An 18,333-nucleotide genomic window follows, 5' to 3' on the forward strand; every position below is an offset into this window, starting at 1 on the left:
TCCTTTCATCCTTAATGTTTGACAGTTGGACTGTCCTAAGTATTACATTTACCTGAAACGATGTAGGGATGTACCACTAGAGTAAGTTCCTGCTAACCTTGTCCGTAACTGAATCCTGATAGACAACAATGTGTTCGAAGAGTTGAAGGCTAAGACTTTAGGGGTACATGGTGATGTTTCTTTAGGAAATGAAACCATGAGTCCACTTTGCATTTTTCTTTGGCCACAGAGAGAATAAGGCCACTAGAATGATTAGAACTATTGCCCAGGACATAAGACTTCATGATTATGTCACTTGGTCACTTTTCCCATGGTACTCTCTTACATATTTGAAAGTGGAATCTCTCAAGGAAATAGTTTTATGTGTATACGTTTAGATGAGTGAAACTTTTGATGTCAACAATTACTGATAGTATAAAACAAAAAAAGGACTTTTTCATGAATAGCTCTGTGAATGATATTTGGGGGTTATTTATCAAATAATTTTCCATGTGTCAAACCATTTGCCACCACTTTTTTACTCCACTGTACTGTATAACTTGTAGTTTATAATATAAAAGCATTCATATTATGAAAATTAATATTTAACCAGATAGAGATAATGTGTTTGGTTAGAGAGTAATGAGAATCTTGGATGTCCAGAATAAATAGGCATGTTTTCTGCTACTTGGGAGAAGATAGGATAAAATAAAGTCCTTATCTAGAAAGGTTCACAAACTGGGGATTAATATTAGCCTTACAAAGCAAGATGGTGTTTGGAACTTGAAGTCTTTTATATCCATATCCCTTTTCACAGTCAACACACAGGCATAAGCACACATGTACCCATATGGCAGAGCTTTCGAGATGCCCAATGCCAGCATCTGAGCTCCATTTTTTTTCTTCACAGTTTAGCTATCCTGATAGCTCAGAGCTATCAGGGTGGGTGCTCAGAGCATATGAGCTACAGCCCAGGAGACTTTTAGTAGCCTAGCAGAACATTAGAATGTATCCTACTTTGGTCGCCATACTGGGTGTCCTTGAATTCCTAGGCAGACAATCCTGCCTGCTTTCCTTGGATCTCCAGGGGTATACAAAACTCAAATGTAGTAGCCAGTCCTAAGTCTGCAAGGGTCCCAGTTTTATATCCTAGCTCACATATGTCACGGATCTTCAGGGGATCACTTGAGCTACTTAGAACAAAATATCCTCATTTACTAAGATAGCAGTGGACTTAGATTCTTGGATTCAAGGAAAACATTTTTGACACCTCTTTTAGAAAGAGGTAAAAAGAAGGCTGAGCAACACAGTGGTGGAGAAATGCCTTTGGAAATGAAAGACATGCATTAGAATTTATTTTCCCAACATTTGAAGTTTGTGTAGATTGGGATAAAAACTTTGTAGAAGGTTCCCATAGCATGTACCTGCACTACTCATTGATACTGGCTACATGTTCTCTTGTGGTATTATCTATGTATAGTCAAAACGGGAATAATATCTCACCCCAGGACTAATGCTACTAGTTGCTTGATACAGGAGAATTAGTAATTAAATATGCTATGGAATTCCTGACCTATGCAGGAAATGTTAAACTGAGTTGAACTTTACCCTACTGACAGGTGTGTGTGAGGGGATGGGGCAGTAGGTTGGGTTGTCATCATTTCAGAGCTGTTGTGATATCTGGTGGTTCAGTTCTTAGTCTGTATTTGTGGTCTCCTTTTTCCATGTTGTACTGGGATCCCAGCAGATGCCCTTGGCCCTTCCCTCCCTTTAGATGGCTATTGCTGCTTTTAATCCTTTCTGGGATACCCAAGCTTGTTTAAAAAATTACTGCATGTTAAAGCTGTTTGGTGCCAGCTGAGAGCCTGAAAAGTTTAAAATACATGATGTTTGGAAGGCCTTATGGGGATGATTTTCTGCATGTGGAGGCCTTTCGTTGGTGTTGGTGATGATTCAGGATGGACTCTTCAACAGCACTTTCAGTTTTGCCCAGAGATGATGATGTGTTTTGAATGTTTATTGTGCAGCGAGGGACTCCAAAAGACTTGCACAGGTTGTTGTCCACTTTTGAAGGGGAATTTCCTCTTTTGGCCTTTTTGGTGTCCATTACATTGTATTCTAGACCATATTTACCTGGGGAGCCACTCCCCCTCCACCTTTAATCCATAGAGCTCTGGTAGGACCAGTCGCTGACCCAGAACTAGGAGTGGGCACATGATCCAGGCTTGACCTAGCAGAGAGTTCCTTCTCCTGGTCATGGAGATTCATTCTGCTATGGGCGTATAACTCAGACAAGGCCACAGATTCCCAGATTTGGCTTGGAACTTTTAGGAAACAGAAGCTTTTTATGCTGTTTTGAAGATGGTAAGATATGGATCTGGAGATCTGGGAAGTCACCACATGGAGAAACTAAAGCAGGAATATGAGTACAAATCTAGAAATAGGAAGTCCTGATGATGAATTTGAGTATGTGGATCCAACCATACATGAAACAATGTACCCTTGGACTCATTAGGACCCTCCTTCCCCATATATTTTCCTAGAGGACCTTAAATTGAATTTCATCACTTAAAGATAGTCTTCTCTTCCTGAATCATCCAATTAGGGAGATTCTACAATTTTTCCTGGAAATGTGGTCAGGTGTCCAGTGTAGTCATAGTCCTATCACATAAGAATTCTTAATCATGTAGGACTTTAATTTCATTTTCTGATAGTCCCTCTAGTGTGCATGACAAAATAAGCCCTCCTCCTGGAAAAAAACAAACAAACAATAATCTGGTTAACCATCTCTTTATAAAGACAACTTCATATGATTGAATATTGAAGCATTTCAGTATTCAGTTGTCCCTTCAACCTTGACATTAAATATTTTCTTTATTAGGCAACTTCAAAATTATCTCCTTCCAGGAACGTAGGACAAATTTAAAGCCTATCGAGCATTGATTTATATAATTTGTTATACAGCCATCTCATAGCCTTTTTTGAAGATTTTACTGTGAGTTAGTTCTGGCATCTGCTCCTGAAAGATGGCGATGGATAGTGAGGGGCCTGCTGAGTGAGTCACATGGCACCGTTCACTGGCCCTCCGGAAAGGTCCTGCTGGTTTCTCCTGCTAAGAACGCTTTAACAGACAGGGATGGGTAACTACAGCTAAGTGACTGCAGAAGATTCCAGTAGAATTGGCTAATATAAGTACAGTGAAGTCGCTTTTACTCCACATCAGAGACTGTGGAATGGCTATCTTCCTCCTTTTCCCACTTTCACCCCTCCTCCCTGCCCTGGGATGGAACAAGGCCATAGTGAACACCCACTTGGCCCCCATACTCTTCCCTCCACAGTGTCTCTCCACAGCTGTATCTGAATCCATAAACAACTTTGCCCCAATTAAGACATAGGAAGAAAAAATATAGTTTCTAAGTCACTTGGCCTTGTGATATATATGCTGGGAAAATAAGTGTGCAGCTTTCCTACCCATCCTGGGCTTTGCAGCCAAACAAATCAATTCAGCCTTCAGAGAAGCATCCATTGCCTTGTGATTATGTTTGTGTAAAGTCTTGGGGTCTTTGATCAAAGAATGGCATTTCAGGCCAGGCCCTAATCCTCACTGCCTTAAGGTGTTTAAATGAGTTAAAAAAAAAAAGTTGATAACAGCTGGGACTTAAATTTGCCTTTGCCCAGCTTTTGTTTTGAAAGGGCTTCTATTATCCACGGCTTCCCTTTTCGAAGCAAAGATGGATCTTTGGGTAAACCAGAAAGGGAAAGAGGATATGGGAGGAAATGGGCGGAGACTCTGAATTAATCTTCTGAGGAAGAATGTTTGATCAGCGGGGAGGAGAGGTTGGAAGCCTTGGATGCTGACAGCAGGCACCTTTCTGACTAGGGTGTGATTGGCACCTTTGAAGCTTCAGTCAGGAGCCAGTGTCCAGTGGGTCGGGGCTTCCTCTGTCTGTGGGTGGTGGTGTTAATAATGTGGCAACTGGAAGGGTTAATTGCAGACAAGCAGCAGGATTACCGTGAGGCCTCTTCAGCTCTAAAAGGAACAGTGCGAGGAAAGCCTCTGATCTGTCAGCCTTAGAGGAAATTAGTGGGAGCAGACTGGAGCAGGCTTTAAAAAAAAAGGCATTTAGGATATTAAAGCGTAATGTGAGGAAGGATATTGAAATAGGGCGAAAGGGATAGGAGTGCTGATCTCTAAAGGCAACGTCCCCTCTTCCTACTAGGAATTTCCATGATTTGTTCAGATTTCACAGATGCCTTCTTTTAATGGTCCAGAAGACTGATTTTACTTGCGCTGCAACAGGTTAGGGAAGGGTTACACCCTGTAAGCTGTTGCCCCCAAGTTCCTGTGCAAAACTTGTTTGGTCTCCACCACCTGGCGGTTTCAGAATGTCCTGACGCCGAGGCTCCCGGTATAATTTTAAAACAAGTCAGAGCATTACTGACACCCTATCTGCATTAGCTATCTATTGTATATTTTACTTCTTACCCTTCTGGTTCAAGTCGGGATGTTGCCAATAAATCCTGTGTTACCATTAAAGAGGCCATTCATCACGCTTCCTAATGTGATTAATCAAGATACACCACAGTACCCTTAAAATGAGATCATTTTGATAAATCATGTATGACATGAAAAGACTTTATTCCTTTTAAGTGCAATTTAGACTGTAATTTTTTTCCTCATTTATGATTCATGGGAGAAACATGGATAAAATTCCCCTGCACAGTTACACCTTATCTACAGCAATAACTCAAAACTGCTTTTAGATGAAAATTCAGGGTCTTATTCACCAAAGCTGAATGCCAGCTCATTATTTTCTGGCGTTCAGTAGTCCAAAAATAATGTCCACACATTAAGCGGCATTCTCAAAAAGTTGGAATTGGCCAGGCACCAGGCACATCAATTACACTCCATCATCCTTAATAAGGAAGAAATATCAGATGTCCTCTTGGAGTTTTTCTGAATCAGTAATGCTCAGCCTTCACCTTCCCAATTTGGAATGATTTGGAAACAAAAATGGTAGTAACAAAAAAGTATGGGACTTTCAGCTGCTTTACATGGCTCTTCTCTCCTGTTCCATAAAGCTCAGAGGAGGTATTTTTCCCCTCTCATATGGTTCATGCTTTCTTTTCCATTCCCCTTTCCTTGTTCCATAAATGCAACTACCATTTTGTTTGGTCTGAGTTCTGTTTCTAAGCTGCTGTGCGATGCGGGCTTTCTCTCACCACTGCCACGATCATTTGGGAAGCGATAGTCATAACCTCCAATAGAAAAATAATTTGAAAATGTGCCTTCTGGTGAGATCCATCAAGTGTAAGGTCACATTTTTGGTTAAAAGGCAGACACTGATGCTATTCATTAAACTGAAAAATGGCTTGTTTTCCACTAATATTGAAATAAACCCTAGATGAATGTGAAGGCATGCTGGCATGCACTTAGATAGAAAGCAAAGGGAAACACAGATATATTTAATTTGGACACGTAAAGTCAACAGAGTCTTAGGTCTTGCTTAAAATGGAATCAGGAAGATTGGCTGAAACAAATGTGAACAATTAGAAGTTCATTTGCCTCTTTCACAGGATGAGAACATTTAAAGAAGGATTCAGAGTCCAAGAATTACAGACTCACTTTGTGTTTTGTCAGACACTGTTACCTATGAATAAGGACTTGATCAACAGGTAATTTATTTCACTGATGTTCTTAGAGATTAATGCTGGGGAGTGGATCAAAATCCTGTATTTGACTCTGTGTTTAGCCCAAGAATGCACATATCCTATTCATATCCCCATAATACAACAAATGCAGCAAAGCTCGAGTTTCTCTGGTATGTCCTATTCACGCCAATGTTCTCTGTACCTCAGTCAGATAGAAATCAACAGCAAGCAAAGATTTCTTGCATATTATTCACATTTAAATGAAATTTCCCATGCTTTTATTTTTTCTGATATAAAGAACGAATTAAGAATATAAGGCCATTAAGGCTGTACTTGCCTTGTTTTCGTTTCCGTTTTGCATTTATGACTTTCTCTTTTTGCTAAAAAGATCTGTAAATTTATAAAACACGCATGTATCTCATTAAAAAAGTTTCCTCATTCTAGCAACACTCAGCAAATCTCCAAAGAATGCAAGTTTAGAACATAAATATTTTAAGGCCCCATAAAATTGGCAGTGAATATTTTTTTCCCCTCTAAGACCATGTTCATTTCATTCCAATTTACTACCACGATTATATTTTCCAAAGCAGCTTTTAATACAATACACAATTATTTCATTCGCGGTTACATAGGTCACCTCATTAAGCCTGCGAAGATCAGGCCTCTTGTGATCCCCACAAATATCCTTGCATTTATTCCTAATTAAAATGGCCCTCCTAAAGTGTCTCAAGTTTATCAATACAAATAACAAACTAAGCAAAATAACCGCATTTGGAAAGTTAGCGGGGCAAGGTGACCTGGTCCCCCACATCTCAAACAGAGCCAACTGTGGTGTGTCCGCAGTGGTGCCCTGCCACCTGTTGGCTTTGCTTACATATAACAGGATATTGATGTCCCTCACAGTGGTGCGGTAACCCTCTGTGACCCCTGTCCCAGTTCATCACCCCCAAGAGAAAGAAGGAGCCGTTCGAGAATTCCAGGCCTCCTGATTTCCCCCATCATTCATTTCCTTGGCCACATGTTTCTTCTACTAATGCTAAAAATTTATGGCTGAGCACATTAAGGGCAGTACAAACCCTTCCCTTCTTCTGGATTATTTCAGAGTTTCCTGTCATAAGGAAATCCAAGACAACGTGTCCTCAGCAGATTGTATGTGACAGTGTCTGTTTCTATCTCAGGAATCTGAGGCATGATGGATAAACTGTCAGTTTTGAAGGATGATGTTTTCTCCATATTTCCATTATGAACTGGGCTGTCATCTCCTAATAAATTTCTTGCATTGGTATCAATTTATTTTTACAAGCAGAGGGTCTGATGTATTTGGGAAAGACACTGACAGCAGATCTGGCCTAGCTTGACAGAGCTGGCTCCACCTCATTTTGGAAAACTACTTTGGTTCCAAGGACAGAACTTGACCCGCAGCCCTCGAGAATAAAAAACTCTCTGAGAGGAAGAGAGACACATGAGGCAAGTTCCTTCTTTTAAGCCAAAATAAATCAAGCCTGTAGGACTGCTATGACATAATATTATTTCTAAGACAACCCTACAAACACAGATGAGAAATGCCACATGTAGCTGTTTACTAAAGATAGTTCGACCATCACAGTAATGCAGTGAATCTATGGATGAACTTACAACAAGGCTATAAAGATCATACTACTTTTTCCCTCAGAAAAGATCTCAGTAGTGAGTGTGTTTCTGCTTGACAAGTAAGGAGTAGTAGAGTCTATTCGTGTAATAAATACTTGATTACAAAAGATGTGCATGTCCCTGTCATAGCTACTATGAAGAGCAGGAGAGGTCATAAAGTCCTACTTCTCAAGAAACTTAAATCTACTTGAAGAGGTAAGATATGCAAAATTACAGGTTATACAAAATGAGAATGAAGTAAAAATAAATCACGGCTAACATTTAATGAGAAATACTGTCATCTTTGTCTATCTTACTTAATGTTCACCTCTACTGGGAAGAGAGGCTGCATAGCATCAGAATGGTTAAGACAGTGGCCACTGGAGGCAAGCTGCCTGGATTTGTGTCCCAGGTCTGCCACATACTAGTAGCCCAAGAAACTAAGTGAGACCTTGGTCAAATTACTTAATTTCTCTGGGCCTTAGTTTTCCTCATCTGTAACGTAGGAGTGGGGGCTGTAGCTGCCTCATGGGAAATGTTGTGAAGATTGAATAAATTAATACATGCAAAGTGTTTACAATAGTCCCAGATACAAAGTAGGACGGATATGTGTTAGCCATTTTTACCCATCCTCCTCCTCCTCGTGTCATAATAGCATGACTATTGTTTTTACCATTTTATACTCGAAGAAAGTGGCTTAAAGAGTTTAAGTAAATTGCCCAAGGTCATACAGCCAGATGGAGACTGGCTCTAAATCTTGGTCAGTGAGGCATCTGAGCATAGACAACAGGGAAGTAGAAGATACCAAGTTGTAAATAAGTCAAGGACAGAATCCTTGAAGCTTAATTAGCTTTTTTCTTACTATCCTTTCCATTCCTAGGCCATAAAATAGCCCTTTTCTACATAGCCCCAAACTTAATAAGTGTTGTATGTAGTGGTATGCTGGTAAAGCACTAGCTTTACTAGCTCTCTGGGGGGAAAAAAGTATTCATGCTTATGTGTACACAGTTTATCATAATTTTTATGTACATAAAGGGTGAGTAACTCACAACTTATAAATAAAAATTAAATAGATAATACTTTATGTTATAAATTCCCTTCAGCCAGTTGATCCTTATAGAATACTTTTGATTATTTTGGCGAAAGTCTCATGTCCATAGCCAACCTAAGGTTGTGGCAGGTGAACAAGTGTAATTCTGATAGGAAATATCAATGATTTTCCCTCCTTGCTAAGTATGTCAGAACTTCCCTCATTTGTCAGTGACATGAGCTACATGTTTACTAACTGGATAACAGTTTTTGAATACTGGAAGAATATTTCCTCACATTTTTATGCTGTTCACAACATTTTGGCTACAGGTGCAATGTATTTTTTTCTTTTCTTTTCTTTTCTTTTTTTAAGTAGGCTTCACACCCAGCGTGGAGCCCAATGCTGGGCTTGAACTCATGACCCTGAGATCAAGAACTGAGCTGAGATCAAGCGTCAGACGCTTAACTGACTGAGCCACTCAGGTGCCCTGAAGGCACAGTATACTTTTAAGTTTAATCTACATCATTAACATTTTTTCTATCACTTGCTTAAGTTTAAGAGATCAATAAAAGAACAACTCAGTCCCTAATTTGTAGCACTTGGCAACATCTGCCATGAATACTACCACCATGGCAGTGTCAGGCCACCGAAGTGACATCACTGAAGAGCTGGGAAGAGATATGTAGCAACACATCATTCTATAGTATTTCCACTATATAGATATGATAGACATAAATAATTTAAAGAGCATAAATAACAGTAAAATTTTGTAAAATAATTAGGAAGTTATGAGTTATGGTATATATTACCTTTAAATATTATTTGTGCAATTACAAGTGTATGTAATTTAATTTTAAATAAAGACTGTGTTAAACAACCAAAACACAGAATTCCTGAAAATTTAACCACTGGTTTTTGTGAGCTGGTACAGGTTGACTCCAGACCCACTGATTATGTCAACCCCAAGTGGCCAATGAGACTACTCCTGTGTTTACATGGCATAGTCAATGAGTTATTAATAAATAACTTCATGGTTTTATTTACATGCCAGGCCACAAAACATGTTGCATATTAACATGAATTGGATCATCTCTCCACAAATATATTATCTTCCTTAGTTATATACTAAACCCAGGAAGGATTTTTTAGATACCGTCAAGCTTCAAATTCATTGTACAGTTTTGGGACTCAGGCTATGCAACCAAGCAGTGTTGGTCGGAACTCCAAATCCCGCATATGGTAGCTGGGTGATCTTGTGCAAGTTATATAACCTCCCTCAATTTCAGTTGCCTTATCTATAAAATAATAATAATAATAATAATGGTACTTGTATCTTAAGGTTGTTGGGATAGTTAAATGAAACTCTGTGTAAAATGCCTGCATATAATTAGTGCTCAAGAAATGGGACACACACACATTCATATATACATTCATTACTTGGAAGTTATAGTATTACATTGTGATTATATTCTATGTTTGAACATTAGGACAAATACTAAATTTTCAGCAAGGATTAATAATGAGAAGCAAATTATTAACTTGCATTTCATCATATTTCTGTGGACAAAGATAAACATTTGTTTATAGATAGAATATTCCACTTTTTAAATTACCCATGCTCTTTTTAGTAAATTCTCTCTCATTCGATTGTTCAAGAAGTTCCTGTGTTAGGGGCCGCCAGGCATTCACTCTCAATTTGGATGTTGGCCCCCGTGCTCTTGAAGTCTACATTCCTACCAGAAAGGATCAGATAGGGCCCTGTTGACAGTGGTGTGGGGCAAAAGTGAGGGATGATCAGGAGAGGAGTATCATAAACCTGGGGCCCCCAATGCAGACACAAGGTGGAACTGGGGAAACAAGTTGGCTTTGGGAGGCTTTGGGCTTCTGACTTGGTGCCTGATCACACTGTGGACTTTTGAACTGCACAGTCTTGGATGTATTACTTATCCTGCTTCTCTGTTTTCTCACTTCTCAAATGAGAGTAACAATAGGATATACCTCATACACTGGAAAATCATTAGCACTTAGGACATATTCAGGAAATATTAGCTCCTGTGCTTCATTGTGCTCCTTTCTTTCCAATCCCCTTCTTTTTCCCCCTTACCTCCTAATATTCCTCCCTCTTTGTCCACTTCTCCTCCCTCCAGTGGGAGAGATTGGAGAGATACTTGATGGAAAAATGCATTCTTTCATATCTGCCTTGATAAGTAGTTAGGATTTTAAATATTTAAATTTTAAATATTTTAAATTGCAAGAAGCAATGACACAATTAAATAAGTTGAAAAATCAAATCACTCTAAATCACATTAACAAAAATCTTTTAATCTTTGCCTATTAGCTTTTACCTCTTGTTAATTTTATATCATTAAAAATCACAGTGTGTATACTATTTTAATATTTACTGTGTTTGCTTAATATTATATCATAAAAATCTTGGCATGTTTCTCCCTTTTTTATATTATAGTGTTATTTGGTTGCCATAAGAAATCATCACTATTTCCATAATGCCCAATATTTAGTTTTTATTTTTCCTTTTGCTATGTAAGTGGCTGCTAAAAATATTTTGGAAGCTACTGCTCTGGATGATTTGTAAAGTCTTTTACATCTCCTACATTCTGTGATTTTATTATTTATTAAACAGTCCACAAAATGCCTAAACCATAGTCCATCTGTCCTCCCTCCCTTCCTTCCTCCCTTCCTTCCTTCCTTCCTTCCTTCCTTCCTTCCATCCCCTCCCTTCCTTCCTATCTCCCTTCCTTCCTTCCTTTTTTCTGTTCCTGGTTCTTTTTTTTTCCCCTTCCCTGCCTCGTCTCTCCTTCCATAAATATTTCTAAACTACAACTCTGGATCTGATGCCATTTTAGTAACTGGCATAAGTGGACCCCTTTATCAGATAGAAACAATGGGAAGCTCCAGGATGTTGCCTTCAAGGGGCTTCCTTACTTTAGGGAGGTCTTTGGCACCTACCCCTTCTATGACTAATTTATATGACTGACTTATAGTCTGAACTAGCCTTCAGCCCCTTCAATCAGCTGAATGCTGTGCTCTTGCCCAGAATCTACTCTTTGCCCCTTTGGGACATTTCTTGGTCTCTTGGTTATTGACTCAACCTCATCCTCTACCTTACCGTTTTTTATTCCCTCCTAGTTTCATGACTTCTCGCTCTGACAATATATGGCCTTTTCCACTCCTAAGCCTGTCTGTCATTCCCAACACAATGCATCTGTCATGAAGGCTTTCTATCTTGCTTCACACTGAAAGGCATGGTGCATTTACCTTGGAGCAGGTCAGAAGTCTCCCCGTTCTGGCTCGTTCTTCGGCTTCTAATTTAATCTTTTAGGTGATGGCAAGTTTTTATCTCTGATTCTGGCAACCTAGCTCAGACTTTTGTTGTGTCCAATTGCAATCATTGTATAGCTAGTTTTATCTTTGACATTAAAATGTTTGATTCATTCAATCACAATGCATTGACTGTTTTCTATATTTCTGGCAGCATGTTGGGTACAAGGGTTAATAGTATAGTTAATCTTAGAAAGCTAATATAGTTAATCTGGAAAGCTTTCTCTTAGTATGAGTAAGAAACAAGCAGGGACATAATTACTCTTCCATGTGGTCATGTGTTGTAATAGAGGTCAGGGATAAATTTCTGCGACAGTGCAGAGTTTGGGGGTCATGCTACCAGTTGGTGACTCTTAATAACTAGTATTAATCATGGTTATCATTTTTTTTGATGAGTCAGGAATGCAACCCAAGTCCTCATTTTATTTTTCTTGGTATTCGCAGCACAGGCCTTGGCATATAGTAGGTGGTTATTAAATACTTGATAACTAAATGAGTGATGCTTTTTCTTATGAAAGAAAATAAATGTTTTTAGAAGAGTCAGCTTTATACCACAGTTTCAGGGAATGAATTGTGATGAAAAGCGAAGATTGCTTTTGCTTGAAGGAGGCTGACAAATTTCCCAGACCCGGGATCACTTTATGCTGTGTATGATTTAAGGGTGAGTGAGCATGCCAAAGCGCTCCACTTGAGCTGAGTAATGGGGAATGAGTTGTGGAGATGTGGTCTTAGATGGTATTTTGTGAAAAATAGTAGGAGATTTATGGCTATTAAACAACTTTGTAGCTGCCCCCTTCTTGTTTTGAAGGCTGCCAAATCACTCCTCCTGTGGTCTGTATCATATTCCTTCAGGGCATCCATGATGTTCAGAAATATCCACTGGAATGCAGGTTTCCATGGAATGCACCCAATGGGAAGGGACTTGAATTTTACATACTCATCTGAAGACATTTGTTTTCTTCAACCACGGAGTGAGATTCTCACTCTGCAAGTCTCTCATGGAGTGTGCTGCACTTCCACTGACTCTTTTCCAGCGAGGCTGCCAAAGTTCTGTCTTCCTTCCTGCACCATGGAAATTGCAAAGTGCAGTATATTAGTGACTATTATCATTATTGCTGTGAGTTTAAAAAATTATCAGCTACTATCCATTTGTGAGTAGGGAAAGAGGACAGAAACCTTCAGTATGCTTTGACAAATCTTAAGCAGAAGAACTTACTAGGCTGGCATGAGCCTTTCAAGCCTTAGTATGAAGGGGGTACACATTCACTAGTATTTATCAGCTTTTTCTATTCCTTTGTCATACTCAGAAGCCTTAAGAAAAACAGAAATGGGGGTATTTTGTCACAAAAGGCAAACCAGAAACCGCCTAAATTCATGTTTCCGTGTTGTGCAAGTACTGGGAAACTGTTAGAGGAATTTCCTCTCATTATGGGTTCATATCAATATAGGGCTGTATGGATCAGAGAGGAAATAGGAATATTTGTTTTTTCGATTTTCTTGTTTGAGAAATTTCAAAAATGTAGAAAAGTTGAGAAATAGTGAACACATGTAACTAACATATAGACTTTGTATTTTCTAATATATTGACATATCTGTTTCTAAGTCTTTATTTAAATAAAATAAATAAACCATATATACATGTGTGTGTATGTATGTGTGTATATATATGTATATATATATATTTGAAGCCTCCCCTATCCCATTAGCTCCAGTCCTATTACCCTGCATTCTGGCAGAGGCAGCCATTTTCATGAAGTTAGTGTTTAACTAGTGTAATTGTTAGATGTTTCCATACACACATGAGGTTGAAGATGAAGATATATATATAGATATAGATATAGATATTTCATATTTGTCATTTTGCAACTTGTATTTTCACTCTATGTTAAATTTATTTATTTATTTATTTATTTATTTATTTATTTATTTATGTTTTCTGTGTTAAAATTTTAGACCTATTCAACTAGAGATACATAAACCAGATTTATTGCTCTTAAATGCTAAATATTATTCTGTCATACAAATATACAATATTTTATTTATCCATTTTCCTTATTGACAGGCATTTGAACTATTTCCAATTTGGTGTGTTCTAAATAATCATGGAATAAACACTGTTTTATGTTCCACTTTATAGACCTGAGTGAAATTTTCCATAGTACATACATTTTAAATAAAATAGATTTTAAATAAAATTTTTAGTTTTATTAGGTACTGCTAAATTACTCTCCAAAGTAGTTGAACCAATGTCTATTCCCACTGGCAAGGGACGAGAGGATAAAAGTTCATTTCCCTTCATTCACCTTAGCCCTTGTTGTAAGACTTGAAAGTTGGCCAATATGGTGAGTGGAAAAATTGTATCTTGTTTTAATTTGCATTGCTCTTCGGACTAGTGAATTTGACCTTCTTCTCTTTCATTTATTAACCACTCAGGTTTTCTCTTCTTTGAATTTCCTGACATTTCCATTGTCCATTTTTCTATTAGATTTTTAATTATTTAGGGACATATGTATTCCAGATGCTAATATTTTATTGTAGTTATTACAAATATATTGGGGTAGGAATGACTTAAAAAATAAAATGTAAGAGTATAACTTTCTGCCATAAGTAGTTAGGAAATTTGGCAAGGACTCAAAGATTTAAGAAGATTTATGGTTCTGAAGATTCAGATTTACCCAAATTTCCTTTATTCCCATTTTAGGCATATCTTCTTAATCCAGGTAAAAGAAAACATTACTTAACTTTTTCCATTTACATTTCAGTCATTTCATACTCAATATACTATGGGTATGTTGCTTCAGTTTCAAGGGAAGTTCTTTATTTGGGGGCAGGTAATGTGCAAGTTTAAGAAGTTGTCTTGTCCACTTGTTTCATATGATAATCACTCTTTTCTTAATTGTTCCTATAACCATAATATCGAGAGAACAAATGTGTACATCACTATTGAAAAAATCCCATGGACTTCATTACGATAAGAGCCAAGTCAAAGAACTGGTATTTAGAATCTTAATTTGTAGTAGCTTCCTTAAACATCCAGCCAAAGACATTCCACCAACAGTTTGCAAAATTGTTCTTTTCCTGGATTCTTTTCCATGACTTGAGTTTATAAATGGACACCAAGAAGAAAAATAATTAAATGCTAGGCATAGAATGATGACTGTAAAACCGAACTCATGCCACACCAATTTTGCTTTGACTACAATTGGAAATAAAGGTAAATAGCTATTTTACCCTTGGTTGTAGAGCTCTAATGTTTTGCCCAGTCAGAGGTATTTGCTGAAAGGTAGTTTTTTCCAGTAATTTTAGGAAAAGCTGTCATCAAATTGTCAACAGCCCAAATTGAGATTAAACACACTAAGAAATATCACAATATAGCAACCTAAAATTCATACTAGTATTTTGGGCCTTTATAGCATTGAGGTGGAACAGAAACATTGACAGAGAACCTACGGCCTTTTACTAAGGAAGCATGGTAGATCTGTGGAAGGACAGCTGCCATTACTTTGCCCCATATATCCTGCCTCCAGCATTGAATAGGTGCCATATTTAGAACACTGTCACTGTGTCTCATTTATCATGTGGGGATTGCAAGAGACCCTGAATGCCAAATGGAGGGACATGTGGTGACTTTAGTATTTGAAAATTAATCTAATTTCTGCAGTGTCCTAAGTATCTAATGATATGGTATCTAGCAAGTCCTATCTACTTTTTAAAACATTTTTCTTGGTGACTGAACTTTTATCTTTCAGGACCCAGTACCCTCACATCAAGCTTTAAACACCACATGTTTCCTTTGGAGCTGGAGTGAAGTTGTGCTACCTGAAATCTGTCTCTACCTTAGGGACAGAGCTTCTGATTTTGCTCCATTCAGAACTCTTTCTGTAAAGTCTCCACTGAAAGCTGCTTAATCAAACATCTCTAATGTCAGAAGCAGGGTTTAAAGGGTTTTTCTAGCAAGTAGGTCTAATCTCCTACTTAGCTTTGATTCCTATAATGTAGATAATCTCTTTGGAGAAAAGGCCTGCTCCAAGCAGGGCAAATATATCCCATAGAATATATTTCCTATTCCAGAAAGAAAAATGTAGCATTAATGAAATTTACTTTTTTTGAAGCTTGGAAAGGTTGTAAGCTTAGGATTTTGATCCTAGCAGATGTTCTTTTTTGGATATTAAAAAAAAAAAGTAGTATTTGATTCAGAAGTCTCAGTAAGAATTGCAATAGTGATGCTTCTTGCTATAAGTATCCACACTGAATGTGTCAGAACGGTCATGGGTTCTGAGGGACACCTGACTCCACAGCCATAGTCCTTTCTTCCTGGCTTCATCCCCTTAGTTGTAGAGTTACAGAGAAAGAAAGGTAGCACTTCTTACCCATACAGGTCACACTATATACAGTTCGATGGTTAAAGAGCTGTTGTGTACAATAAAAAACCATTTTCACAGATACATTTCATATCATTTTCTTTTAGGCTTTGGAATGGCAAAGTTTTATTGGGGACCATTATGTACCAAATTTCAGATGAGTTTTTCAGTGTGGTTGTTAAACTTAGCCAGAACCCCAAATGCACAGTGTACAATGGTTTATATCCTTCGGTTCATGCTACTGAGCTTCTGTGTCTCCATGCCACTGGGCCCACGTAAACTGGCCCTGTTTTTCCCCATCCACCCTGGGGCAAAGCCCAGCATCTTCACTAGTTTCCATAGAAATCTACTCACAGTGAACACTGAATCTGTGGGAAGCACCTGAAGAAGGCCTGTGACCTTTACCCTCTCTCCTTCCTCCTTCTCACCTTTCAGTTCAACACAATAAACAAACCATCCCCTTGTCACAGAGCCCTTTCACCTGTTAGTGAGACTCTTCAAAGCTTCCTATGCTACCCTGCACTCACCAGAACATCTCAGCACAGACAACTCTTGCTTCCTAAGAAGAGTCTTCGTTGATAATACTTCCTCCAGACCCAGATCCCTAGAAGACATGTTTGGTAAATGAAGGTATTTAGTGGCTGGTGTTGCTTCATGTTGACATGTTCTTTTATTACACAGGCTTCCAGTGACCATGTCGAGGCCCCTCCAGAGCACCCCTATACACCCCTGCCTTCTGCTTCCAGGGATCTCACCAATCACCGAGGTAGGAACTCAGCTTTTTATTGCTCTTAGTAGTTACAGGGAGGGACACTTGGCTGTGCAGAGCTCTGGGCTCATTATTGCTGCCTCTGCACTTTAGAAGGAACACAGTGCTTTTCAAGGTCTTGATGAGAAAACCATACCTGTCAAACCTAGTGATTTTAACTCATATTAAATAGAATTTAGTGGCGGTCTACTGGGAAGGCAAATAAATCCATGCTATAATATAATTTTGTGATTTGATTTTTTTTTAAGTAAAGAGATTATAGTACTTAAAAATTACTAAGTAGATCATTACCCGCAGCAAAAGTGTTGGAGAGAATTGAGAAACTCACTAATGTTTGTAGAAGTATCATTGTTTGGAGAGAATAGTTTAAATCTGTAATTTTAAAATGAATGAACTCTATGTTACAACTAAAAGGAATTCCAATTTGCCTAACAACATTGCCCAGGATCAATGCACGGCTTTTCTTAAATTATCTGATCCTCAAAAACATTAATTTGGCTTACCTGGTATTCCCGAACACTTGAATTCTTACTACCATTTCTAGAGTCTACATGGAATATAATTTAAAAATGCCTCATCCCTTTGCTGTCTGCTTAGGCCAAGGACTCTATGATCACCTTTGTTGGAACCGGGGGGACACGAGGCCATGTGGTATAACTGCTTTACCCCTTTTATCCTGGTTATGACTACAGGCATGTTTCTTAATTGTGAATCTGCCTTCCAATCTAAGTAAGAACAGGCTTTTATTGAGGGCATTCCATACTTTGAACAACATTTCCCCAAGCGGGAAACTCCCCTCATACATTCAGGCAACACTGAATAAGGACTGTTCCAGCTCCCACCTTCTTTGCAGGATGGATGGGCATGAACAAAGGCTGTAGAGATGCCCAGAAAGTGGGGAAGCTGGCACTTGAGAAGACATGTGGGCTCTGGGCAAATGGCACACTTCTACTCTGCAGGCAATGATCAAGAGTGTATTGCAGGATTCCAGGTGTCTGTGATTTGGACCTTTGTTGCCTATTTGTTGTCTGGGCACAGTAGGACTTTTCTACATTTGCATATATTTTGGTTCAATTAGAATTCTGTTCATTAGGTGTCAGTTTTGTGGAAATCAACTTTGTTCAAAGGCAAGTAGAACAAACAGCTACCCACGTGCTGTATTTTGAGGACCGCGAATAGAGCTCCCTCACTGAATGTCCTTATGGAAGTCTTGAACATATTCCTTTAGAGACTGGTGTTCTTTGTTTTGTTTTGGTTTGGTTTTTTTTTTTGGTGGGGGGGCAGGTGGAGAGTTCCTCTAGGTGAATAACAATACCATATCTAGACAGAATAACCAATTAACTCTAGCATTATATCCTCATGGATTTATTTATTGGTTTCTTATATTTAAATAAAGGTATTTTTACTGTATAGATCATTGAGTACACTGCATAGGAATTGAAGTCTCAGAGCCCCCAAGTCCACTTGTAAAAGTTGATCTAGCCATGAAATTGAGATTTCGCAAAAGAAGGACATAATGAGATGAATGATAATCTCCAATAATAGGACCATATTTCACTGTAATAGTAAAACAA

The 18,333-nt window shown here is 38.4% G+C and overlaps 1 protein-coding gene across 17 annotated transcripts in view; it reads left to right on the plus strand.

Annotated features, from left to right (window-relative positions):
- Positions 1-18,333, plus strand: part of LRMDA (leucine rich melanocyte differentiation associated) — a 1,023,531-nt gene that overhangs the window by 804,070 nt on the left and 201,128 nt on the right. For all 17 annotated transcript variants that reach the window (XM_042909260.1, XM_042909272.1, XM_042909273.1 and 14 more), the window contains one exon: positions 16,672-16,756. In XM_042909260.1, coding sequence (XP_042765194.1) covers positions 16,672-16,756 — 85 coding nt within the window. The remainder of the gene's footprint in view (positions 1-16,671; positions 16,757-18,333) is intronic.

Source organism: Panthera leo, chromosome D2, assembly GCF_018350215.1.
Source record: "Panthera leo isolate Ple1 chromosome D2, P.leo_Ple1_pat1.1, whole genome shotgun sequence".
NCBI classification, from domain to species: Eukaryota; Metazoa; Chordata; class Mammalia; order Carnivora; family Felidae; genus Panthera; species Panthera leo.